The sequence below is a fragment of the Vulpes lagopus genome, chromosome 7, assembly GCF_018345385.1.
Source record: "Vulpes lagopus strain Blue_001 chromosome 7, ASM1834538v1, whole genome shotgun sequence".
Lineage (NCBI taxonomy): Eukaryota > Metazoa > Chordata > Mammalia > Carnivora > Canidae > Vulpes > Vulpes lagopus.
The window spans coordinates 4,610,956-4,636,740 of NC_054830.1; the positions used below are offsets into that span (position 1 = coordinate 4,610,956).

Consider the following 25,785-nt stretch of genomic DNA (forward strand, 5'->3'; position numbering starts at 1 on the left):
ATGGGTCCAGTAGACAACTCTAGAGTCCTAGGGATTGTGGAGCCCCGAGACAGAAGGCATGTGGATCCCTGAATGACTGTGTGGAACAGAAGACCCTTTCCTTAACCTCCCACACCAACTGGACAACTGGACTTGGCGTGAATGAGAAACACAAATTTCATGGGTTGGAACCCCCATATTCTTGGGAGTTTTATTATAGTAGCTGGTGTTACTCATACTGACTAATATGGGGTGAGGGGCAATCAAAGGTATTAGGACTTCAGCAGGGAGAGTATGAGGATAAGAAAGATGGAAGATAGAAGTAGGGGAGAGGAGGAAGCTCAAGTCATGTTAGAGATGAAGAGAGTGAGAGGTCAGATGGAGAATTAATAATAGAGAGATGCCAGGGGATGGGGGAGAAAGGGAAATTCTTGTTCACCACTGAGCAGTTTATTTTTTTAAACCAATGTGGCTATTTTCAGTGGTTGTTTAGACTCTGATGAGAAGGGATGCCTGGATGGCTCAGCGGTTGAGCGTCTGCCTTTGGCTTGGGGTGTGATCCTGGGGTCCTGGGATTGAGTCCCACATTGGGCTCCCCACAAGGAGGCTGCTTCTCCCTCTGCCTGTGTCTCTGCCTCTCTGTGTGTGTGTGTCTCTCATGAATAAATAAATAAAATATTAAAATAAGACTAATGGAAAGAAGTTGGAGGAAGCAAGTATACTCTGAGGTTGGAACATGAGTGGGCATAAGGTAGGATGCTTACAAAAGACAGGATGACTTGGGTTGACCATCTTGTTTTATATAGCCCTTCCTCCACCACTCAAAAATATGGACCCCATCCCCCCTAGCCTGGACCTGGCCTGACCCAGAGGAAGGCCAGCCAGGTAGAGGCTAGGTCCCCACTGGAAGCCTTACCTTTTCCAGGTAGAGGATGAGGTTGTTCTTGTTGGAGAAGGCCTTGTTCAGCTCATACTTAGATATGTATCTCTCGATACCACTGCTCAACTGGGGAAGGAAGGATGGGATTTGTGAAAATCTTCCTTAGTCTTCTTTCAGACCCCAGGGTTCTTCCCACTGATCTCAGTCCCCAAGCCCATAAGCCTTTCATACCTGGTTGAGGTCACAAGTGTCAGGAGAAAAGCCAGTCATCATGGATATATCCAGTATCGACATGGTAGCGTCCTCGTCTCCCAGGTACCTGAATGGAGTGGAGGGAGGGCAGTTGGGTTGCAGGGTGTGGTGAGCCCTGGGGGTCAACGCCTGGACAAGGGAGTCTGATCAGAGACTGAGGTTCTTGGTTCCCACATGGCAGCACAAGGGGATATTAGATTTTAGGAAACATTCCCCAAAGGGACTAAAGGGAAGATGGTGTAATGGTCAAGGAGACTACTAGCTTATAAATAATTTTTTAAAAAATCATTAAAAAAAGGATGCCTGGGTGGCTCAGCAGTTGGACATCTGCTTTTAGCTCAGGGTGTGATCCTGGGGCCCTGGGATCGAGTCCCGCATCGGGCTCCCTGCATGGAGCCTGCTTCTTCCTCTACCTATGTCTCAGCCTCTCTCTCTCCCTGTGTCTCTCATGAATGAATGAATGAATGAATGAATGAATAAATAAATAAATCTTAAAAATAAAAAAAAGGAAGACTAATAGCTCAGGCTCTAGGGCCCAACCACATGAGCTCAAGTCCCAGCTCTGTAAGACGTTTGATGAGTCACTTGACCTCTTCATGCCTTAGTTATTCTAGGAAAGAAAAGCAGAAAAATGTTGCCGTGGTCCAGCTCAATAACATCAGGTCCCCAGCACCAGGGTGCAGTAGTCACAACTGCGTAAAGTGCAAGTCTTGTTTCTAGTGATTTAGCCCACCAATTACTGAGCAGATAAGAGGTGCACAATCAATGACCAATCCCGTCACTTCCTTCAAAGTCTGTCAGTGATGGTCACTGAGCAGCCATTATTCAGTTCATGCACTGATAGCAAGGCCAAGTTATGATAAAACACTTTAAAGGTCATGGGACAATTGGAATGTCCCCCACATCGATTGCTGAGATTGCTGGCACAGTCTCAGCCTATGGGGCCACTGCCAGTCTCGGACTGCCATGCATAGTGAGGATGGCATCCGCCTCCTGGTGGGTACTTAAGGCAACACCAGATGCACAATGCACTGTTGGAAAGGGTTTGGTACCACAGATATTTTGAGAAGTCTTCTTATAGACGGAAGAATGGCCAAGATGACCCCTAGTGACCCATCAGCACTTACCTGGTACAGATGTTAAGGGTCATGCTGTTCAAGGCGTCCTGAGGCCTCTTGACTAGAAACACAGAAGACAGAAAAATGGGATGGGGGTCCCTGGGTCCCAATTCAGGAGGGGGCAGACATTAGAATGGGGTTGGGGGAAGCGTAACATGTAGGGTCTTTACTCCTTTTACCATTTTCAGGGGCTGGTTGTATGTCAACCCTGAGGTCAAACTTCTTGCAGGTGGCTTTGTTTTTGAGCTTGGCATAGTACATTGTCACCACCTGGTGAGAGTGGGGGAGATGAAGTGTCAGCCCATTTGAGTTGAGAAGGAGAGGGTCCCTCTGGGGCAGGGGTGCTGAGGAAAAGTGGTGGGCCAAGCAGGTGTGTGTTCCTATTCCTTACCGACAAGGTGCCTTGTCCTTTTCCTTTTGCTATTACTTCGAAATTCTCATTTTTCTTGGTCTGCAGGGAGCCAGGAGAGAGAAGAGAGGATGTTGGGGGAACCAAACCTTCCCCTGGCTGCAACAATGACCTGTCCTCCCTCCTGGCTCTGGCAAACCCTGGCTGGTGTGGAGGGTGACACCAAGGAGGGTTTGGCTAGGCAGCTGTACCTCTTCTGACCGTTGGAGGCTAGGAGAATCCCAGACAATGTGGTGCTTGATCTCTGTGCTGCGGCTGGGCAGGTTGATGGACACTTGCAGGTTCAGCTCCTTGTGGTTGGGGACATCCTTCTGGTATTGGGCCAAGGCTTGGAATACCATAAAGGTGGCCTAGAACCCAGGAGAGAGGAAAAGACTCAGATCAGAGAGAGGAGAGCCTAGAACCCGCCCCCCCCCCCCACATACACAAAGAGAGGGTGAGGATGAGATTGAGGGTTGTTCAACACTCAGGACATGTTCTAGATTCTCCAAGGGACAGAGGCTTAGACCAGAGCTTGGAGACACCGAGAACAGGTCTAGAATCCACCAGAAACTACAGGCATAAGACCGAAGCTATAGCAACATTGAGAATGTGGCCCAGACTCATCCAGAGCAGAGTCTAAGACAAGAGTTTGGAGTCCGTGAGAATGTATTTAGAACCCTCTTGTGAAAAAATAATGAAGTTAGAGTCTGGGGACATTGAACATATGATCTAGAATCCAAAAGGAACACACTGAGAATGTGACTCACAGCTCGCCAGAAAGAAAGGAGGCCAAACCAGAGCCTGGGGTTACTGACACCATGCCCTAGAGACCACCAGGGAGAGAGGCTTGGATGATGTCCTCAAACAGCTGAGAACTTGGCCTAGAACCCATAGGAAGATGAGCTAACAAGGAGCCTGGTGGAACAGAGAACATGGTCTAGGTACCAGGAGCTTCAGAAGACAGCTTGGGGCATTCAGAATGTAGTCTAGGACCCATGGATGGGTTCACAACTATTTTTTAGTTGTGATCTCTCAAATCCACTCCAGCCACTCTGGCTTGTGGGACAGAAGGATTGCCCCTCTCGGTCTCAGTGTCTTCTCTGGGAGGCCAGTGGGAGGGTAGAGGAGGTGGGCATGCAGGTGCCCGGGGGATATGGGGTCACTTGCCTGGGTGGAGCCATAGCCACCTCCGTAGTATCTCTGCTCATTGAGCCAGCGGACGACAGGAGGTACATTGTCAAAGTCTTTGAGCAGCAGCAGGGCCAAGAGGGCGTAGGATGTGGCCTCCACATTGTAGAGCTTCTTGCCAGGCTCCTCCCAGCGGTTCCTGTCTGCGGAGAGAACCCCCACCCCATCCCCCATGCTCACTGCTCTGTCCAGCCTGGAGATGGCTCCGAGACAGCTCTGAAGTGGACTTCTTGGTGTTCAGATATCCTGGCTCACACCCAAGGCCCACAATCTGCTGCTCCTGCCTCACTCTCTTCTCTAATTAACCTTCACTCCTCCATTTAAATTCTCAGCCACAGCCCCACCCACCTACGGGAGATTCCCTAAACTTTCCATGCTCATTTTTACTTCTGAGCCTTTTGATATTCTGTTCCCTCTCCTTGGAGCACCTTTTCTCCATCTACCCCTGTTAATCCCCTGATCTGACTTCACTGGCACCCCAAGACTGGGTGACAGACCCTTGCCATTCCTTCTGTCTCTCAAAACATTCCGTGCTCTCCCGTCCCAGCACTATGATGCTCTATAGCAATCAGGTAACTCATTTCTCTCCTCAGTTGGGGCGTGAAGCCACGATGGCAGGGGCTGTGCTGTATCCACTGTGATGTCCCAGGTGCCTGAGAAAGGATTTATGGCAGAGATCGTCATTAAGAACCATCCCCTCCTCTTCCCGGGCATACAGTTGGACTATGTCTCCCGCAGATCTTTGCAGGGAGATATGGCCACGGGACCGAGCTCTGGACAATGGAATGGGCACTGGCAACGACGGGGGCCCCTTCCACGCCTGCTCCACCTCCCTTGCACAATCCTCCTGACTTGTCCCCCTTCTGCTTGAATGGAGTAGATTCCAAGGGCCCAGAGTGGCAGAGCCATGAAAAGTTAGAGGCCAGGAGCCGTGCATCAAGGTATGGAGGAGAGCTGCCCACAAACAACAAACTCCTGTTGTGGTAAACCACCTCAGTATATCCTACATCATGTTTCTTGACATACGTTACAGCAGTCAGTGGGAACTGGCACACAGCATCACTAGAACCATCGATTAGGCGCGCGCCATGTGCTACCACTGTGCTAAATTCCCTGTGGCACTGTCTTGTCTAATCCTAACTGCCCTTGAGATCATGGTAATGTTATGACAACAGCAGCGCTAGAGCTCTCCCTGGGTGCTGGACCTTCCACCTGTATTACTCGTCCAATCTTCACAACCACCTTAAGGTGGAGTCTACAGAGGTTCAGTGACTTGTACAAAGTCACACAGGGAGAAAGGGGCAGAGTGGGATCTGGGTTTGAGTCTGATGTCAGAGCCCAGGTCCTTGCTCCTGTGTCATGGCAAGTGCTCAGCACGCACTTGTTGAACGATGGATGCAGTGGACCTTCTTGTGTAGCTTGCAGTGAGGCCTTCTCACACCTCAGAGCCATTCACTCAGCATGGCCTGGCACCACCCACCGCAGCTCAACTTGAGGCTGCCCATCCCGGCGCGGCTTACGGCCACGCACGCCAGCTCAGGACAACCACCTGCAAACCCCAGGCAGGCATTCCCCTCTCACCTCACCAGGCTGCCCCTCACCTCTGGCTGTGTTCAGAAATTTTTTGAGGTTATCTCCCTCCAGTTTGTCTAGATGGGCCAGGGCGTAGCCAGCGATGGCCACAGAATATGGTCTCCTCAGGTTCTGGTAGTGGGCTGCAAGATAATTTCCTGCCTTTTCGATGCTGCTTGGCAAGATCTGCAAGAAAGAGGACGGGTACTCTGGTAAGGTGGACATCGCTGCCACAGAGAGCTGGTAAGTGTCACACAAGCACCGCTTCCTGGGTGCCAGGATGGTTTCTGTCCTTGCAACACAGATCTGTCTTAGATCTTTTTTTTTTTTCCAGGTTTTCCAGACATTTTAGCCACTGTGAGCTGCCTTGTTGCTGAGTACCTAAGCTGTGCCTGGGAGTTTATATATCTGGCAGTGTACTGGTAGCTATTTAAGAACCAGCTCTCCAGGGCATGTGATTGGGGGCAAGGAGGGGGGTCAGTTTATGGACTGTCAGTTATTGTGATGCCAATACTCCCACTGTGGCCAATTACAAGTTACCAACATAATATCCCTGAACCCAGAGTGAAGAAGAGATGTCCCAGATAGGCACTTGTGAGCTAGTGTGAACCAGACTCAGCACCCGCCTGGGAATGCCTCTTGTCTAATCATCGGCTTCATAGCTAACACTTACTAGATGCCAGTCATACAGCCCGTCATTGAACTTCAGAATCCTATGAGGTGGGCAGTATTTTTATCATCATCCCCACTGCACAGATGAGAATATTGAGACCCAGAGAGATGAGAGATGGAGAAAGACATAATTTGTAGTGTTTGCGAATTTTCGTGGTGTAAGTACAACCGTGGCCAATTTCAAACTACTGATGTGGAAGCAGTGAATGCAGAGATGGGAAGAGGTGGGCAGTAAGCAGCACAGTGTTAGGTAGTATTTCCACCATACAAGGTACAGAAATAACCTCGAGATGGGTAGATTTATCATATAGATAATGACGAAGGGTAGTAAAACAATTAGAAAGTGATAGGTTTTGGGTGTTTATTACCTTCGGTTTTAATGGTTGATGTTTAGTCTAATTTACTTAAATGTAAGTTTATGTAACTTAATTTTATTTTATTTTTTTCAATTAAATTTAATTTTTTTTAAAAAAATATTTTGCTTATTTATCCATGAGACACAGAGAGAGAGGCAGAGACTCAGGCAGAGGGAGAAGCGGGCTCCATGCAAGGAGCCTGATGCTGGACTGGATCCTGGAACCCTGGGATCACTCCCTGAGCCAAAGGCAGACGCTTAACCACTGAGCCACCCAGGCGTCCCATAACTTGATTTTAAGTGATGACTGTGTTTAAGAACTAGCTTGCGAAAAGTCCTGGAGATGTAACAGCTGGTTTTCCCAAGTTCAGCGGTTGGTTCCAGCACACTCTTGATTTGAACCCCAGCAATCTGGTTCTACAGCCTTTGCTATCCTCAGTTATGTTGCCATGTTGTAGAGGAAAATGTTGCTGCATGGTGGTAGAGCCTAATCCTTTGGCCTGCCCAGCTACTTCTCCTCCACCTACTTTTGTTTGACGTCTGTAGGAGCATTTCTCCTCCATTTCCACGCCACACTGGACGCAGGCCGTATCTGCCCAGTGAGACCAACTCCTTGGCCTGAGCTGATTGGCCCAGGTATGATCACCCTACCACGGTCCAGCCGATCAGCGCTGTCCCCTGGGAATCTGCTAGCCTTACTTTGGCTGTGTTCCTCAAGGAAGGTCAGCCCCGTGCTGCCCTGCAGGCAAAGAGGAATTACTGGGCCCAGAAAGGTCTGGGTCCCTCCTCGGCACTAAAGTTAACAGGCCGCTCCCTTCCATCACTTTCTGGGGTCCAACGAAGGAAGAAGCAGCTGGCTGAGGGTAAGATCCTGGGGTTCCAGACTTGGTAAGCCAAAGTTCAGACAATCCACTCTGACCATGCCAGGGCAAAGCAGATGAAGCAATCACAGAGACTCTCAGGAGCCCATCTCTCTAAGTTTCTGTGCTTCGAAATGAAAACCAGAGGAAAAGGAGGTAACCATGAGATAACATTTTTAATCATTTCCCTTTTAGGGTCATGGGCTCCTTTGAAAATTTCCTAGAAGAGAGATGCTTGGGTGGCGCAGTCGGTTAAGCATCTGACTCTTGATTTCAGCTCGGGTCATGATCTCAGGGTAGTGAGATGGGGCCCTGCACGGGGCTCTGTGCTCAGCAGTGTCTGCTTGAGATTCTCTCTTCTCCCTCTGCCCTGCCCCCAGGCTCGCTCTCTCTCTCTCAAATAAATAAATAAATAAATCTTAAAAAATTTTTCCTAAAAGATCCCCTAGACTAAGAAAATAGTCTTGATGTTTTCTTAGCACTGTGTTGTGAGCTTCCTTTAGGCAAGCAGCAAGGATACGATGCGCTGATCATGTAGGAGTGATGTGGGAGGCAGGCTGAGGGGGCTTTTGTTGAAATTGGCTAAAATTCTCTGAAAAGGGTAAGGCAGGCAGAGAGGACCCGCTCTTTGATCTTTTTGCGTCTCAGTTTTCTCTTCTGTTAACTGGGATAATAAGAGTAGCCTACCTCTTGGGCTCCAACAAGGATTACAGGACTTCACCATGTGCAGCTCTTAGATGAGCATCTTTAGTTAATTGCCCCCCAAATGTTGGGTATTATTATGGCCACTTTGGTGGCTGTTAGTGCACTGGGGAGGACTGAGAATCACCCAAATGCAACACCTCACCCTCCAAGGTGCATGTGCCCTGGGTAGAGGAGAGGAGAAGAAGAGGATGGCAGATACTTACGTTAACCTGTCCTATACAAATATCTTCAGCTTCTTTCAGTGCTATGAGAACAAAGGCCGTGAGGGACACAGACTTCTCCTCAGCTTCCCGGAAGCCACCCTAGAGTGGGAAGCAAGAAACAAGGATAGAGTCACCAGTGTGTTCCCACTGGCTGACCAATCCCCCTGTAGGTTCAGTAGGTCCAAGCAGGGCTGAGTCTCTCCCCAGTGTCTCCCTAGGAGGGTCACTGTCTTCAGTATTCATTCATTCAGCAAATGGTGCTGGTGCTGGGGATAAGGTGACGGGAAAGACCTGGACACCAGCCCCAATCCTCATGGAGCTCGCCGTATAGTAGGGGAGACAGACATGAACCGACCAATTCACTATAGATTTATCATTACAAACTGATGAGTACTATGCAGGAGAAGTGGATGTGGCAGTGAGAATGGACAGTGGGAGTGTGACTCAGTTGGGGAGGTCAAGAAAGATGTCCCTGGGGGATGACAGGGGTTAGCTCGCCAGGCAGTGGGAACAGCATGTGCAAAGGCCCTGTGGCAGGACAGAGCAAGGCTCCTAGCAGTACAGAGGGCATGTGGATGGGGATAGGGGCAAGACCGTGAGACTGGAAGCTTGAAAAGTCAGGCTAAGGCAGTGATTCTCTAACATGGGCATGTGTCAGCATCACGGTGGGGGGGGGGGAGGTGGGGTGTGGAGAGGGACTTATAGAAACTGATTCCTAGGCTCTGCCCCTAAAGTTTCTGATTCCATGCATCTAGCATCCAGCCTGAGGACGTGCATTACTAACAAGTTTCCAGGTGATGCTGATGCTGCTGGCCTGGGGAATCCCATTTGGAGAACTGCAGTTCTGAGGGGTTCTAGGTGTATTTTCAGAGTGAAGGGGGAGGGACTTTGGTTTTGTACTGGACTCTGAAGGTCTCTGGTTTTTATTTTATTTATTTTATTTTATTTTTTTCTGGTTTTTATACTAGACGAGTGACACTCCCAAAGCAATGGGTCGTCTTTCTCCTATCTGTCCCCTGACTTCCAGGCGCCCCTCCCTCACTCTGTCCTGAACCCCTGCTTCTTACAATCATCTCTTGGTGGATCACAGGCCCATCCTCCTGGAAGATCCCATCGGGCTTCTGCTTCTCCAGGATCAGCCATTTGACAGCCCCGCAGAGAACCTGGGCTTCGATGGCGATGAGGTTGGTGGCCAGAGAGAAGACCTTGACCACGTAGGCTGTCAGCCTGGGGGTGGTCACAGAGCATGAGCCAATCGCCTCGGCATCCAGAGACTGCCATTCCAGCACACCAGTGAGCAGGGGGGCAGGCCCTGGCCCAGCTGGCTCACCTTGCCCACCCAGGTCGAGACCCAGCCTAGACACCCAGCAGGAGGTGCTTGATGACCGAGGGCCACTCAGGAGCCCACAGTGGGCGTCTCGCCTCTGTGGGTGGAGGCTGCATAGCTGGGCAGAGGGCTGTGTGGATGGGGCCCACCAGGACCACTCCAGGCTGCCCTGCTCTGTGGGGTGCAGGGGTGGCTCACCAGGTGCTGGATGGCCGGTTCTGGAAGGCAGCGAAGGCCGAGTTGGGCTGTCTGAAGGCCAGCTGTTGGGTGTATCCTGCAGGGAAGCAAGAAGTGTTGTCAGAAGAGCAGGGGCGCAGTGGAGAGGGTGGCCGGCATGGGTATACCAGTGAGGGGGAGGGCCCTGAGTCCTGGGGTTCAGGGAGGAGAGAGGGGGCGTGGGGCACAGTGGAGAGGGTGGCCTGCATGCGTATACCAGCAAGGGGGAGGGCTCGGAGTCCTGGGGTTCAGGGAGGCGAGGAGAGAGGGGTTTGGGGTGCAGTGGAGAGGGTGGCAGGCATGGGTGTACCAGTGAGGGGGAGGGCTCGGAGTCCTGGGGTTCAGGGAGGAGAGAGGGGGCTCAGCACAGAGGAGGGAACTCTGACTGCAAAGGGGGAGGAGCTTCTAAAAAGGGAAGGGGCTCAGACGGTGGGGCCATCAGAGTAAAGGGGGCGGGGTCCCCGGGAGGACCCAGCTCCAGGAGGCGGTGGCAGCGGGTCTCCCTCGAAGGCGCACCCTTCTTGATGAGCTCCAAGGCCTCCTGGCGCTTCTCCAGCCCGAACTTGTCCCACTGCTCGGTTTGGTCCAGGTAATGCAGGGCGATGACGGTGGGCGTCATGCCGATCATGTTCTGCTCCCCGCAGCCCGACGGGGTCACGATGAGGTGCTTCAGACGGTCCCCGTCGATGGCGTCCTCTACCATCTGAGCCACTGGGGTCCCTGGAGCCAGGCGGGAGGGAGGACCGAGCTCAAGCACAGTGGGGCGGGGGGAGGAGGGTCGGGACTGACCCAGGGACCCCAGGCTCCCACCAGCCAGTGCCAGGGATGCAGGGGGGCAGTTGGAGGCTGAGGGGGATGTGATCAAAGGGGAGCAGCAGGCTGAGTGGCCCCCAGGGGGGGTGCGTGGCCTACATTTGTAGGGAAGGGGGGGCTTGTGCTTCATAGAACCCTGGTCCCCGAGTCCTCTTGTTACACCAGTGGCAAATGAATCCCAGTAACAATCGTCACAAATACTTAGACGTGCTTAATGCCGTTTTGCCAGGCGCTGTTCCAGAGATCATCATATAATATCTCATTTAATCCTCTCAGCAACCCTTTGATATATTTGTTATTTTGTTATTTGCCCCCATCACAGACGAGGAAACCAAAGGTCTCTCCCCAAAACCTTAAGCTTGCAAGGTGCCTTTCCAGCGACCTCTTTTCCCTTCTTGCTCCAGTCCTCCACCCCGCGCATTAGGTTCCAGAATTTCCTGCTCTCAAGAGGAAACTCTACTGTTTCTCATTCAAACTTCTCTATCAGCAAAAGCTATTTTCTGAATTAAATACTGCCTGGGGGCTTCTCTAAGACAGATCCAGGAGATGGTTCTAGCAGAAGTGGAGGGGGGAGACACAGCGACAAATGCCCCCAGAATTAGGTGGCACTGGGTCCCCCACTCCAGGGTCGTGCCTTCCTGGGTTGGGGCCAGTCGCCACTCACCTTGCAGGAGGATCCTGGTCTCTGACTCCGTATCCGGGACTTGGTCGCCCAGGTCTGCAGCATGGACCTCCTCTCGCTGCACTCCCTCTGCCGGCCGAGCGGGACAAAGGGATGGCACCAGCCCTCTCCCACAAGGCCCTGCATCACCACCCAGGCTGCCACTCCTCTGCTGTGGCTGACTCACCCTGGCCCTTGGTTTCTGGATCCAGCGTGCGAATGGCCAAGGTTTGGTTGACTAGGATTCCTTCCGGCTGACCCATGTGGGGATAGGGGGTGGAGGGAGGGCAGACGAATAAAAGAACAGACAGACACAACTGGTCAGCAAAGACACTGTCCTTCTGGGCATTTCTGTCGCACAGGCACGAGGTATCACCCGTCCTAGCTGTGTGATGGGAGTCAAATACCTTCCTCTGTGGCTCAGCTTCCTCCCTTCTAAAGAGGAAGCAATACCAACATCTACTTCATATGGTTGTCCTGGGAGTTAATTTCTTTTTCTTTTTTTTTTGGGGGGGGGAGTTAATTTCAAATTATACGTTCATAACAAAAGCGCAAACCCTTTGGAAAGCTTCCTGCGTGCTAGCCCTTACTGTCTTGCGTTAATGGTTCACAGCAAACCCAGTGGGGTGAGGGCTGCTGTGATACCCCCTGTCTCAAAGATGGGGTATGAAAGGCCAAGTAACCCCCCGCCCCCAACATCACACAGCTGGTAGGAGAGAACTGGGGTTTGAACAGGGCATTCTGGCACAGAGTCTGTTTTTGAGGGGAGGCAGTCAGGCTGAACGACCCCAGACTGTCTGTGTTTGTAACTCAGTGCCTTTCAGGCGTCTCTAACACAAAAGAATGTGCATAAAGTACTCAGCACAAGGCCTGGCACGTAGTAAGTGCTCAGTTAAAATAGGAGCTATTTTAGTTAGTTATCGGATTCCCAATGGAAGCTCTCCTGTAAGTGCAGAAAGACCTCCATGGTGGACTGTTTATGCCTTTTCAGAACACATTCTCCTTTTAGGCTGATATTAATGCCCAAATTTTCCTTTAGAGACCGACTCTTCTCCCATGGCATGCTGGTAAATATTTGCCACCCAGCTCTCCAGGAAGAAAAGATGCTGACTTGTAGCGCTGCCAGTTTCTGTGCTGTGGGTATCTCCTCCACACTGGATTTCAAGTTGCCAGCATCTGGGATTGCAGAATTGGGAAGTTGTGGGCACTCAGGCTCCAGCAACCCTACTGGGTTTGCATCCCATTGGTTCCCATACTGAGCCAACGCTCAGAGGCACAATGACATAAGGGCCCCAGACAAAAGGGATAATAAAAAATGTATCCCTAGGGGCACTCGGCTGACTCATCAGAAGAGCATGTGACTCTTGATCTAGGGGTTGTGAGTTTGAGCTCCACGTTGGGTGTAGAGATTATTAAAAAAAAAGCCCAAAACAAAAAAAACTTAAAAAAGGAGCTCCTAGATATATTTGTATGTATGTTTTTTTTTAAAGATTTTATTTAGTTATTCATGAAAGACACAGAGAGAAAGGCAGAAACATAGGCAGAGGGAGAAGCAAGCTCCCTGCAGGGAGCCCGACGTGGGACTCGATCCCAGAACCCAAGGATCATGACCCGAGCCAAAGGCAGATGTTCAACCATTAAGCCACCCAGGTGCCCTGTATGTATGTTTTCATGATTCATTATATTCCAGAACATTAAAGTAGTTGAAAAAACATGAGTTTGGGTGCACCTAGCTGGCTCAGTTGGTAGGGTCGGATCAAGTGTGACTCCTGATCTCAGGGTTGTAAACTCAAAGTCCCACGTTAGGTATAGAGATGACTTAAAAATAAAGTCTTAAAAAAATATGTGAGTTTTGTTCCATTAAAGTCAGGAAAGAAAAATTATTATCAGTTCTGGTTTGGGTATAAATAGGACATTTGACTGTAAAATAGCACAGTTTTAAAGCATTTGCTTTTCAATGTTTCAATATTTTTTCAACTACTTTAAAGTTTTTTGGGAAAATCAACCATTAATCAATTTTAACACTTAAAAAAGACATGTATATGGGGGCCCTATTTTCCCTTTTAGCTTCAGGCTCTAATATAGCTTGACTTGACATTGTCAGGTCCTCTCTGTGTTTAAAATTTTGATCTTTTGTCCATCGTGGATTTTTCTGGCATTAATTTTGATTTCTTAAAACACTGCATTAAAATATTGTTGCTCTTATTTATGATCTCACATTTTGCTTGAAAATATTAATAAAAGATGATAAGAGGCTTTTGTTTTTATTAATGACTTGATCTCCTATTATATTTGTGAATGTTCATCACTGTAGAAAAGAGTAGATATATAACTGTTAAGGTATATCCTAAGGGTAGAAATCATAGATAAAAATAGAAGTTCTTATATTCTCACATTATATGTTATTGCTTTCTAAAATTTGTTTTGTGAGGGGGCGCCTGGGTGGCTCAGTGGTTGAATATCTGCCTTTGGCTCAGGGCATGATCCCAGGGTCCTGGGATTGAGTCCTGCATTGGGCTCCCCGCAGGGAGCCTGCTTCTCCCTCTGCCTATGTCTCTGCCTCTCTCTGTGTGTCTCTCATGAATAAATAAATAAAATCTTAAAAATAAATAAATAAGGAAATAAATAAAATTGATTTTGTGAAACATGTTTTCCCAAGACTTTAAGGTCAAAAGAAAACTCCTCTATACTGAACTGTGTTAAAAATATCATATGTGATAATAAAATATATTTTATTGTGCCTGGGTCAGTCAGTTAAGTATCTGCCTTTGGCTCAGGTCATGATGATGGCTCAGGTCCTGGGATCCAGCTACACATGGGGCTCCCTGCTCTGCGGGGAGCCTGCTTCTCTCTCTCTCCCTCGGCCTGCCACTCCCCCTGTTTGTGCTCTCTCTCTCTCTCTCTCTCTGTGCGTGTCAAATAAATAAATAAAAGCTTTAAAAAAATATATCACTGATTTTTATTATTGAGTTTTTTGGTTCCCTCTCAAAGTTCTCACTCACTCACCCTAATCCTGGTTCCTGCTTCCAAGCGCGTAAGGACTCTTACATTTCCTAAGCTGAGACACTTAGTGTCTCAGGGCCTGGATCTCCAACTTGGGTTGACAGCATGGGAGACAGGAGCCCCTCCTGAAGGGCAAGGAGCCGCAAGCACCCCCAAGGACTCACCACGACCTTCAAGATCTTCTTGACACCATCGTTGGCGAAATGCCTATAGACAGCGGCCTTGACCTCCACCTCATGGAGGCCAATCTTCAGAGGCACAATGACATAAGACACGGCCACGGAGGACTTGGCTGGGATGTTTACAATCTGCTGGTAGCTCTTCTTAGATGTGGCCAGACTACAGAAGGCTGGATTGTAGAGTAGTTCCACCCTGACCTGTTGGGGACAGAGGATCGGTTAGGGGTGTGTGCCACGGGCCACCAGCATGACCACCACCACCCCCTCCAAGCTTGCCATCATGCCTCTGTCATCCCAGGGACCCACCTTGATATCCTCTCTCTCCTGGTAATTGTAGAGTATGGCTCGGATCTCCACCTGCTCATTACGTACAACAGAGTAGGGTAGCCGCAGGTCAATGAAGAAGTCTTGTAGCACTGTGACTTCATAGGGGTCAGCCACACAGATCCCTGCCCGGAAGTGGAGTGTCAAGGGAAGGAGGTGGACAGAGGCTCAGTGCTTACCCTGACTGCTGGAGCTGGGCCAAGCTCAGGCTGTGTTTGTAGCAGCCCATGGACTGAACAACTTCAATGGTGATACCTTACCGATGGTGGTGGCAGCTGGGAGTTGCCGTGATGGGACGATTTCCATCCTCTTTTGTGATTTGATTCATAGGTAGGTGTGCAGGTGGGAAGAACTCAAGCATAATCAATGGCTCCTATCTGCGCTCTCCAAAGTGGTAGCCCGAGCTCCTTGTGGTTACCAGGCACTTGGAATATGGCTCGCTCTGGTGGGAACTGGATTCCTACTTCTATTTCATTTCATTTCACTCAGATTTAAACTTAAAAACTGATGTTTGTCATGAATATGCTACAACCCCCTGAACTATACACTTTCAAAGGGTGTCTTTCATGGTATGTGAATAATATCTCACTTTAGAAAATGATGTTTGATTCAGTGATCGGAAAAACCTTTAAATGTATGCTTGGAACAATTTAGATATGCCAATATACCTTTACGACTGTACCTTTTACAGATCCTAAAATACAGATCAAAGTGTTTCCAGTGAAGGCCTAGGGGCACCTGGCCAGCTTAGTTGGGGAAGAGTGTGACTCTTGGTTTCAGGGTTGTGAGTTTGAGCCCCACGTTGGGTGTAGAGATGACTTAAAAAATCTTAAAAAAAAAAAAAAAAGTTAGCACCCTAATTGAATTTGCTCTGCAGGTATAAAATACGTGCTGGATTTCAAAGGTTTAGTGCAAACAGAAGTAAAATATATCATTCCTGATTTTGAGATGTTAATAGGTTATTCTTCAATATTAAAAGATTTATTGTAACATCATTACTAGTGTGAAGTGGTTTTGTGCATGTTTATAAAATGTTGAAAGAATAAAACAATGTTGAAAGAATAATATTTTGGGCATATTTTGTAAAGAAAATATATAATAAAATTGATTTCACCTACTTCTTTTTTCTTTTTTTTCAAGTAGGCTCCATGCCCAACATGGGGCTTGAACTCACAACTGAGATTAAGAGTTGCATACTCTATGAACTGAGCCAGCCAGGCATCCCTCACCTACTCCTTTCTTTTGGGGCTACCAGGAAATTTAAAATGACACAAAGCTTGCATCTGCCACTCTGTATTTCCAATGGACAGGGCTGATCTACAAGCAGTGAAAATGATGCCAGAAACAATGGTTATTTGAAATACAACAGTTATTGCATTAAATTCAAACAAAGGGTTGATTGATGCAAGCAAAATTCGCAAAAAGATATTTAAAATAATGTTACACTAAAAAAATAAAACAAAAATAATGTTACACTAAGAAATCTATTAAGATTTTTTTTTTTTTGGTGCTTATTCTTCAGTGGTAAAAAAATTATCAGAGACTTGAACAAAATCCTTATTTCCTAACCTACAGTCATTTATTCACCACCCTTGGGGTGTTTGCTCTAGTCATGGGAGCTATTTACCCATTTCTTATCTACTATTTGTTTTTACATTTTCAAAAAAATTATTCTTTTTAGTAATCTCTACACCCAGTGTGGGGCTTGAACTCATGACCCTGAGATCGGGAGTGGCACCTTCCACTGACTGAGCCAGTCAGATGCCTCTGTTTTCACATTTTGAAACTCAAATCGAATTTACGATGGTGTGTGAAAAACGAGCTTTTGCACCATAAATAGGAGGGTTCTCTCCAGGAAAACAAAACGGTTTTGTTCAATACTGGTTAGCTTGTGTGGTGCCTGCAGAAAGTGGCACCTGCTCCCCTCTCCTCACTGATTGAAGTTGTTAACAAGAACCGGGGAGATGAAGGGGTGCTTGCCCCAGACTGGGCTCTTCCCTTTGAACAAGATAAAAGGACTGAAGGAGAACCAAAAGAAGGACTTCTGACGCACCATCCATGTTATTTTTAAGGCAATGAAACAACGCCTCTGTGTGATATTGGAACCGTGGCTACATGTCATTACAGGTTTGTCCAAACCCCCAGAAGGTACAACCCCTAAAGGGGGGGTAGCTCAAGGCTATTGGCTGCAATTAATAATAACATATCCAGGGGCACCTGGTGGCTCAGTCTGTTGAGCATCCGACTCTTCATTTCGGCTCAGGTCATGATCTCAGGGTCATAAGATTGAGTCCCAAGTCGGGCTCCCCGTTCAGCGGGGAGTCTGCTTCAGGATTCTCTTTCCCTTCGCTCCTCCCCTGCCCCTCAAATAAATAAATAAATAAATAAATAAATAAATCTTAGAAAAAATCATATATCCATATTGGCCTATCGATTATAGCAAATGTACCACCCTAACACAAATGGGGATGGAAGGGGGCATGGAGGGATGTGTGGCGAGTGTGCCTTTTGCTCAAACTGAAAACTGTTTTAACAAATCTATCAATTAAAAAAAGAGAGTGACTTCTGGTGCATGATTTGCGGTATTTAAGGAAATAGCCATGCATCTCTGAAAGGCATTTACTCTTTGGTCTCTAATATACGTCTGGCTCCAATGATAACTCCCACTCATCGGACATCTATAATATGCCAGGCCCCATCATAAGGGCTTTCTGTGTATCAACTCATAAAATCCTCCCAAAAACACTCTGAGTAAGTGCTATTTCTATTGTGCCTGCTTTATGGATGTGCACAGAGAGGTTGAGTAACTTGACTCAGGCCACACAGCTCCCCAGGGGAAGATGTGGGATTTGAAGCCAGGCGTTTCAGCTTGGGAGGCCCCCTACTTGTAACCCTACTGACTCTTTAATTCATAGTGTCTCAGGAGTTTGAAATTTCCAAGTTCTGTTGGTTATAGTGCTCCAGTATTTTATTCTGAAGCTCTAAGATGGGATTCCCGGGAGGTTCATCCCCTGCTGATCTTGGGCAAGTCACCTTCCTTCGCTGGCTTTAGTATCCTCATTTGTAGGAGAATAGTAGTACCAAGCTCTCATGGGGTGGTTGTGAGCATTGAACGAGATAATGTGGAATCCAGCAGGTAGAGGCCATGAATGCTGCTCGACATCCTTTCCTGCACAGGGCAGGGCCCCATCACAGAGAACCATCCAGCTCAGGGCCATGTCGGTGGTGAGGGAGAGAGGTGCTGGGGCAGGGCGGGCCTTCCCCAACCACCACACGCATGCTAACCCCTTGGGGACCTCGTGAAAACACAGGCTCTGAGTCAGCAGGTCAGAAGTCAGGCCCAAGATTCTGAATTTCTGACCAACTCCCAGGTAAAGCAGCTTTGCCAGATTGCTAGTGGTTCAGGGAACATGGTTTCGGTCCAAGGATCTAAACTGTGGCTTTCAATTTTTTTTTTTTTCCCAAGCAGCAAGAACTCTTCTTATTTAAAGGACACCTCACACAGAACCTCAATAGACGAACACAGAGGATGGGCAGATAGGAAGATGCTCTGATCGGAATCATGGGTGGGGGCCACAAACCAGAATTGTGCTGAATTGTACTGGGGTTTCAGGCGAAAGGAAAAGTAGGTGCCCCGGCCTACACGATCGTGCTGTGCCATCATCGCTTGTTCAAGAGAAATTGCCAAACAGTTTCAATTCCTTCATTTAAAACAAGACAAGCAAAGAAGCAGATTTTGGAAACCTTGAAGGAAAATGGTAATGAGGTGTAATCTACTATAAACTGTAACAATAAAATTATTAAAAATCACTTAAATCGTTGGTTTGGCATAAGTCAGGTATCATCAGTCTTCATACACCCACTTTTTAATATTTCAATCTTTTTCCAGCTATTTTAATGTTCAGGGAAAAAATTAAAATATACATAAATCAGGCACAGGGACACACATTTTCTCTCTTGCCTCAAACCCCAGTACGGCTTGGCACGGCGCTGGCCTCTATTTAAAATGTAGGTATTTTGTTCACCACAGATTTTTTTTTTTTTTTTGCATTCACATTGATTTTTAAAAAATGATTGCGTGAAAATATTACTTATCAGGGCGCCTGAGCTTTTTGGCGCCCACTTAAAATTGGCATGTAGGGGTGCCTGGGTGGCTCTGTGGTTGGCATCTGCCTTTGGATCAGGTCATGATTTCAGGGTCCTGGGGTCGAGTCTGCATCAGGTTCCCCACAGAGGGAACCTGCTTTTCCCTCTCCCTATGTCTCTGCCTCTTTCTCTGTGTCTTTCATGAACAAATAAATAAAATCTTTTAAAAAATAGATAAAATTGACACTTAAAGTTAGCGCCTCCCTCTCCTCACCCTCCTCGAGACCACTCACGTCGGGCCAGGGCTCCCGGGTTCTCTGAGGTGGTGGCCTTGGTTTCATAATCTGACCACCCATGTTCCAATCATGCATTTCATTCTGCTTCCTCTTATACTTTTTCTTAATCGCTTTACCCATCATCCTATCCATATCACTCCTTAAGGGTGTTTGTCATTGCGAATTATTCTATAAGATACCACAAGGGTGGATATAGATTGAACGGCACCAAGAGTGAACCCTACTGTCAACTATGAACTTGGGGTGATGATGATGTAATACACTGTGCTGGTTCAGAATGCCGGGATTTGGGGAGACTGTGCTTATGGGGAGGTAGCATGGAAGTATGGGGGAAAATCTCTTACCCTACCATCAATTTTGCTGTGAACCTAAAACTGGTCTCAAAAAGAAATCTATCTACAAGAAGCACTGACTATGTCACCCATAGAGAGGACCTGACACCCCTTCAGTCACCAAGAAACGAGGATTTCTTTGCATGGGAGAGAATGCCCAGTGGCTCTGGGGTCCCTGCCTCCTGAGGATGGGGCCACCACCTTCTCTCACCTTTCTTCTTCGACAAGCTCACAGCCAGAATCTCCCAAGTTGTGATGGAGTCTTTCAAAAACACATTCATGGTCTTCGTGGAGATTCTGGATAGGGGGAGAAGTTGGGGTGTTAGGAGAAGATGTGTGTCAGGGTTGTGGGGGAGAGCCAGTGTGGAGGGGCCCCAAGGGAAGAGTGGCAGGGGGCAGCTAGGCACGTGTAGGTAGCCTGACTCTTGATTTTTCTAGGCTGGGTTGTGAGGCTGCACGGTGATTCCAGAAAAGAGGGGGGTTGGGGTGCATGCAAAATAAGTGGTCCAGTCTGGGGTGCTGTAGGAGCTGGCCTGGGCCATGGGTTGAAGTGGAGGCCTTACCCATTTTTCTCAGGTTCATTGAGAATCTCTATGGTCCACAGCCAGCTCTCAGGGAACTGGCTCCTGGAAACGATGTCCTCTTCCAGGAATAGGTCCTCATCCATGTCACCTGGGAGGCAGGGGGTGGGGAAGGGAGCAATCTGGGTTTAGAACAGACCCATTTTCCCACTGTCCCTGGAGATATTTATCTCTGTATCTCTAGGGGGATTCCTAGCAGCAAAACACACCCATGGCCACGTGATGACCTTGGCAGGAGGCAGGTATATTTGCCTTTGTCACTCCTTCCTCCATAAAAATACTATTAAAAATTGTATTTTACAACTGTGTTGATATAAGAGCAAAAATAATCCAGGCTGGGTTATACTATTTATCCTTCCCCCGATTTTCATAGAAATGAAAGCATTTGCTTGAGCCTCTAAGCACAGTGGCTCTGGGGCTCTGTCCCTGCTGCATCTGATGGTTATGGTCCTGAAGCAAGCAGGTGGCTCGAGAGACTCCCCAGACCTGATGGAGACCCCTGGAGAGGGAGTGACCTTTTAAAGCCTGGCTGACACCATCAACACGTAGGTAAAGTAGGGCCGGAATAGGGTCAACCCTGTCTGGGCTTTCTTCAAGACACAATGGGCAGCTCGTAACTCAGCTCTGGGTCTGCCTAATAACAAATTGGTGAAACCTGCTAATACCTAAATCCACCCACATTCTGGAATAACCCATCAAAGTGCCTTTGGAGGATGAACATGTGAGCAACTCTCTGTCTCACCCCAATTTGGCTGAAAGAAGTACACAATGCTAGAGGATGAAAGCAGCCGAGCATATGTAAGCCAGATGCCAGTAGATCAGATATTTTTGTCTAATACTCCTCTTTGAGAAAGGAAGTCTGTAGGTTGTTGGAATGGTAGTCTTCCAGCTAAAAGAATTTAGAAATATTTGTCCACTTTGGCAAAATCTGCCTTTAAGAGGTGACTGCTTACTTCTAAGTAAAAAAAAAAAAAAAAAGGACCCAAACCCAAACCAAACCAAACCAAACCAAACCAAAGCGAAATCGCTGGTGCAACTTGAATGGGGCTGGAGGGTTTGGCGGTGGCAACAAGTCAACGTTAATATCCCAATTCTGGTGGCTGTGCTGAGTTTTGTGGGGGAACATCTCTGCTTCTAGAAAATCCACACTGAGCTAGTTGGCGGTGGTGGGGCCTCAATGAGTTCAGAGGGGGAAAAAAAGATTTTTATACCCATTTCCACTTTTTCTGTTGGAGATTGTTTAAAGAAAAAAAAAAGGATGATTTTTGCTTTGCTCGGGCAGCTATGAAATGGCCCCGTTCTTTTTTTTTTTTTTTTTTTGGCCCTGTTCTTGCTCAGTTTTTAAGCAAAGACATTCTCTTTCATGACTTTTCATCCAGTAGTTGATAAGGTAATTTCCCTTGATTTCAAGAGCCGTTCACGTGGGCTTTTATTCTTGGAGCCCAATTTGAAGGACGTGATTTCCTGTTCCCCATGAAAACAGTGGGATGTGCAAAAGAAATGTTCAAATGGCCAGAGCGATCACCAGAGCAGCGAACGCTCTGCCTAAAATGATTAAAAAGAGCCATGTGGACGGGGTGGGATGAGCTGGGAAGTTTGCCAAGGTGACCCTCACAAAATGCCCCGTGCTGACAGTGGTGCGCCGTCCCTAGGTTCAGTTTTGATGGTGCCCGTCCTTAGCAGAAAGATCTCTAATCAAGACAAACCAAAAAGCATTTTTAAAAAGGAGGGATCAGGCCTCACTGCGCTCAAAGCCTCTCAGCAAATGGCAGTTAGGACTCCGGTCATTTCTATCAGTGCCACTTTGTGGTGGAGACAGCTCTGGTTTTTGCTGTAAATGGGGTTATTATAAGAGAAATTTCTGGGGATCCCTGGGTGGCGCAGCGGTTTAGCGCCCGCCTTTGGCCCAGGGCACAATCCTGGAGACCAGGGATCAAGTCCCACGTCGGGCTCCCTGCATGGAGCCTGCTTCTCTCTCTCTCTCTCTCTCTCTGTGGGTGTCTATCATGAATAAATAAATAAAATCTTAAAAAAAAAAGAAATTTCTCTTAGCTTTGCTTAAGATATATTTGGACTGAGATGTAAAGCTTCAAGCGTGTACACGTTTTGTCTTATCCAGACTGGAATGAATGAATGAATGAATGAATGAATGAATGAATGAATGAATGAAAATGAATCAACAGGTATTAGGCATGGAGTTAGGCACCACTTTGGAAGGCAACATAAATGAGTTTTCTTTGGTCAAGGCCGGTTGAAAACCCGGCGTCTCAGACAGAGGCGTCCTCCCCTCTGGGACAGGGCCTCCTCCCCAGACAGGTGCACCTCCTCTCCCCTTAGGCCCCTTCCTCTCTCTCAGGGAGCCCCTCCTCTCCCCCCCCTCCCCGGGCCCGCCCCCCCGCAGGTGTACTCACTCCTGGCCAGTCCCAGGTTGTCCACGCGGCTGTAGTTGGCCCGCAGCTGCATGATGTATTTGCAGCACTCGAGGAAAGCCTTCACGCAGCTCTCCGACTCCTCGCGGGAGACGAACTGGGCCCTGCGCTCGCAGGAGAACCTCATGGGGTTGTCCCGCATGCCGCCCTCGCAGCACTTGCGCAGCTCTTTCGGGTACTGGCCCACTGTGGGGACACAGACGGCGTGTCACGCCCTCTGCCGGGGCCTCACAGCGGGGAGGGCGTCCCCATGGCCAGGCCCTGCCCCCCTTCCCTCTTTGGCTGGGACCCCGGGGCTCCCACCTTTGTCCATCCTCTTCTCCGTGAGCACCACGGAGCGGCGGCGCCGGGCGGCTGGTTTGGGGCACTCAAGATCTGGGGGGCAGGCAGATATTAACAGGGTGGATTAAGCACCGACCTGGTGAGTCCTCACCGTACTCCTCTCTGGTGCTCCCATTTGACAGAGGAGGAGACTGAGGCTCAGAAAGCAGTGACTTGCTAGATGGTGGCAGAGGCAGGACTAGAACCCAGGGCCCCCTGACCCCAGAACCCTGCCCTCCACCTGCACTCAGCATCTGGGGGTGGAGGCCCCGCCCCTCAGCGGCCCTCACCTCTCCTCTGGGGAGTCTGCAGTTCTTTGTTGGTCTTGAGGGCCAGGCCCGCGTCCATGAACACCCCGGCATAGTCCTTTCCGCTGCCCGCTGTGCAGCCGATGTCCGCCGCCTCCACCACGTTCCAGATCTGCAGGGCGGGAGGAGTCACCGGCGGGCCCACCCACCCCTGCATTCTCATCCCGGGTCCCCCTCGGCGCTGTGTGTGCTGTGTCGGGCGCCACAGGCCCGTCTGCATCCATCTGCTCTCCCCTCTGCAGCCTTGACTTCTAGCCCACGTCCGTGTCCCTTCTGACCTCCCTCCAGCCCACGCCTCACCCCACTTCCAGAGCTTTCCCCAGGCCCACCGCCCGCTCTGCCCAACGCCACCCCTTTGCCTCACCTCCCTCCAACCTGCCACCCCTTTGCCTCGCCTCCCTCCACCCTATAGCACCGGGAGGCACACCTTGCTCTGAGTCAGTTTGTTCTTCTTGTTCAGCACGAACACACCCTTGTCCACAGCCACGAGGCCCACGCGGGCCCCCGGGTCTCCCTGGATGGTGAGGGTCGTCTGCTGTCCGGGCAGGTGTGACCTCTGTTCCTTCCCGCTGCCTTTCACCACCAGCTGGGGGGAGGGGGGCAGAGCGAGGGGTCAGCACTGCCGGGGCCGGGTCTTGGGGCTGCCCTTGTGGGTGAGCGGGGGGAAAGCTGGAGCCAGGCAGAGCAAAGGCAGGAAGGCCAGGAGAGAGAGAATACGGGAGCACGAGAAGCCCTGAGGCCCAAACAGGTCACAGGGCAGGGAGTGGGCGCAAGAAGGAGCCGGGAAAGGAGAAGACAGAGGCAGAAATGCCATGACCACGGTGGAGAGCCTGCTCGGAAGGCCGGAGAGAGGCAGAGACTGAGAAAGCACTGGCCAGGTGGAGAGTCCCAAGGTGAGTGCAGAGGAAGGTTCCGGAAGCTTACGGTGCCCATGCAGGAGTCCTTGACATCCACCCACACGGAATCGGCGACCACTTCCCTCTGGCCGCTGCTACCGATGACTGTGTAGTAAGCCACCAGGCGGAAGGACGGAATGAAGTCCGAAGTGATGGTCAAGGGCAGTACGACCAGGTCCTGGCCACTCTCCCGCTCCTGGCGGCCCACCTTCAGAATCTTCCCTTTGTTCATGATCTGGGGGGAACAGGTGGGCATTAAGGATCAGCCGGGTGGGAGGGAGGATGGGGCGACCTGGGATTGCGGGTGCTGGGGAAGCGGAGAGGAGGGGCCTGGGATCCTAGGGAGCCACGGACCAGGTAGGTGTAGTAGCGGATCTGAGCCTCCTTGCTGGGGTCCGTTCGCAGGTGGAAGTTGACATTGAGGGTTTCCCCTGGCTTCAGTTCCATTCGAGGCACAGACAGATGCAGGTAGTTTCTGGAGTTGCCGATGGTGGTGTAGGGTTGGACTTCCATGGTCCTGGTGGCCTGTCGAGACTCTAGGATACCGTCCTTCTTCGTGCTTACCTGGGCAAGCAAACAGGGATGAATGCTGTTCCCCCCTCTCCCCCTCCCCTCCAGATGTCCATGGTACCTTCTGTGGCAAGAGGGACTTTGCAAATGGGATTAAGTTAAGGATCTGAGGATGGGGGCAGATTGTTTTGGATTATCCAGGTAGGTCGAATGTAATCACAACGATCCTTATAAGATAGCTACGCAGGGACGCCTGGGTGGCTCAGTTGGTGAGGCCGCTGCCTTTGGCTCCGGTGGTGATCCCGGGGTCCTGGGATCGAGCCCCACATTGGGCTTCTTGCTCAGTGGGGAGTCTGCTTCTCCCTCTGCCTGCCACTCCCCCTGCTCCTGCTCTCTCTCTCTCTCTTTGACAAATAAATAAAGTCTTTAAAAAAAAAAGAAAGCTGTGCAGACAAGAACCCCTCCACGTGAATGAAAACACCTCTATGTGAACAGCAAAATCCCCTCATGTAAATAAAAGAACCCCACTCTGCAGGTGGCAGGATGTCCGGCAGAGGACAGATGGGGTCCCTCTGTGCAAACTCAGTCCCCCGGCTCTCTGGAATGGGGCCCCAGGCGGGCGAGGACTCACAGTGATGTGCAGGGGCTTCTTGCTGTCGGGTGTGTTGATGGTCAGCTTGGCCACACCGTCTTTCTGGGTTAAAGCCTGCACTCTGTAGTTCTGGATCCCCACGGGGACGTGGGGGGCCGGGGAGCCGTCAGGGTTTGTCACGAACACCTGTGGGTACAGGGGCAGGTGGAGGGGGCTCAGGTGGACCCAGAGGCATGGCCAGTGCTCAGGAGCAGGGCGTGGGGTACAGGCCCACCCAGGGTCTCACCATGAGGTCAAAGGGCATGGCTGGTTTGAAGAACTTGGGCGTCTTGGTGAAGTGGATCTGGTAGGGGGAGGTCACGATGGGGATCGCGTTGCTCTCGGCCTCCACCATGTCGCTGCCTGAGAGGGCCAGCAATGAGGGCGGGCTCCCCTCCAGATTGGACTCCTCCTTCATTTTGGGCCTCGCCCCTCAGACTGGGCCTCCTCTGTCAGACTGGATCCCACCTTCCTACTGGGCCTCCCCCCTCAGACCGGGCCTCCCCACGCAGCTGGGCCTCTGCCCTCAGACCAGGCCTCACCTGAGTGCAAGATAACAGTGGCTGACACGTACAATGACTTCCCCACCAGGGCATCTGGTTGGGAGGGTCGCACCCCTTCCAGCAGGACATTTCGCTTCAGCGTAGCCACCCCATTGCCATCTTCAATCTGGGGAGAGGAAAGGAGGCTCAGGAAG

General features: G+C 49.7%; 1 protein-coding gene across 1 annotated transcript in view; it reads right to left on the bottom strand.

Moving 5' to 3' along the window:
- Window positions 1-25,785, bottom strand: part of C3 (complement C3) — a 32,581-nt gene that overhangs the window by 2,541 nt on the left and 4,255 nt on the right. The window contains exons 9-35 of the mRNA XM_041761833.1: window positions 25,631-25,757; window positions 25,336-25,451; window positions 25,089-25,235; window positions 24,302-24,511; window positions 23,976-24,182; window positions 23,479-23,637; window positions 23,034-23,163; window positions 22,726-22,797; window positions 22,405-22,608; window positions 19,976-20,084; window positions 19,624-19,709; window positions 14,681-14,823; window positions 14,360-14,572; window positions 11,380-11,446; window positions 11,196-11,282; window positions 10,235-10,438; window positions 9,701-9,776; window positions 9,243-9,402; window positions 8,176-8,274; window positions 5,410-5,566; window positions 3,788-3,951; window positions 2,830-2,988; window positions 2,621-2,680; window positions 2,409-2,499; window positions 2,239-2,290; window positions 1,091-1,178; window positions 896-985 (exon numbers count right to left, since the gene is read on the bottom strand). Coding sequence (XP_041617767.1) covers window positions 896-985; window positions 1,091-1,178; window positions 2,239-2,290; window positions 2,409-2,499; window positions 2,621-2,680; window positions 2,830-2,988; window positions 3,788-3,951; window positions 5,410-5,566; window positions 8,176-8,274; window positions 9,243-9,402; window positions 9,701-9,776; window positions 10,235-10,438; window positions 11,196-11,282; window positions 11,380-11,446; window positions 14,360-14,572; window positions 14,681-14,823; window positions 19,624-19,709; window positions 19,976-20,084; window positions 22,405-22,608; window positions 22,726-22,797; window positions 23,034-23,163; window positions 23,479-23,637; window positions 23,976-24,182; window positions 24,302-24,511; window positions 25,089-25,235; window positions 25,336-25,451; window positions 25,631-25,757 — 3,477 coding nt within the window. The remainder of the gene's footprint in view (window positions 1-895; window positions 986-1,090; window positions 1,179-2,238; window positions 2,291-2,408; window positions 2,500-2,620; window positions 2,681-2,829; window positions 2,989-3,787; window positions 3,952-5,409; window positions 5,567-8,175; window positions 8,275-9,242; window positions 9,403-9,700; window positions 9,777-10,234; window positions 10,439-11,195; window positions 11,283-11,379; window positions 11,447-14,359; window positions 14,573-14,680; window positions 14,824-19,623; window positions 19,710-19,975; window positions 20,085-22,404; window positions 22,609-22,725; window positions 22,798-23,033; window positions 23,164-23,478; window positions 23,638-23,975; window positions 24,183-24,301; window positions 24,512-25,088; window positions 25,236-25,335; window positions 25,452-25,630; window positions 25,758-25,785) is intronic.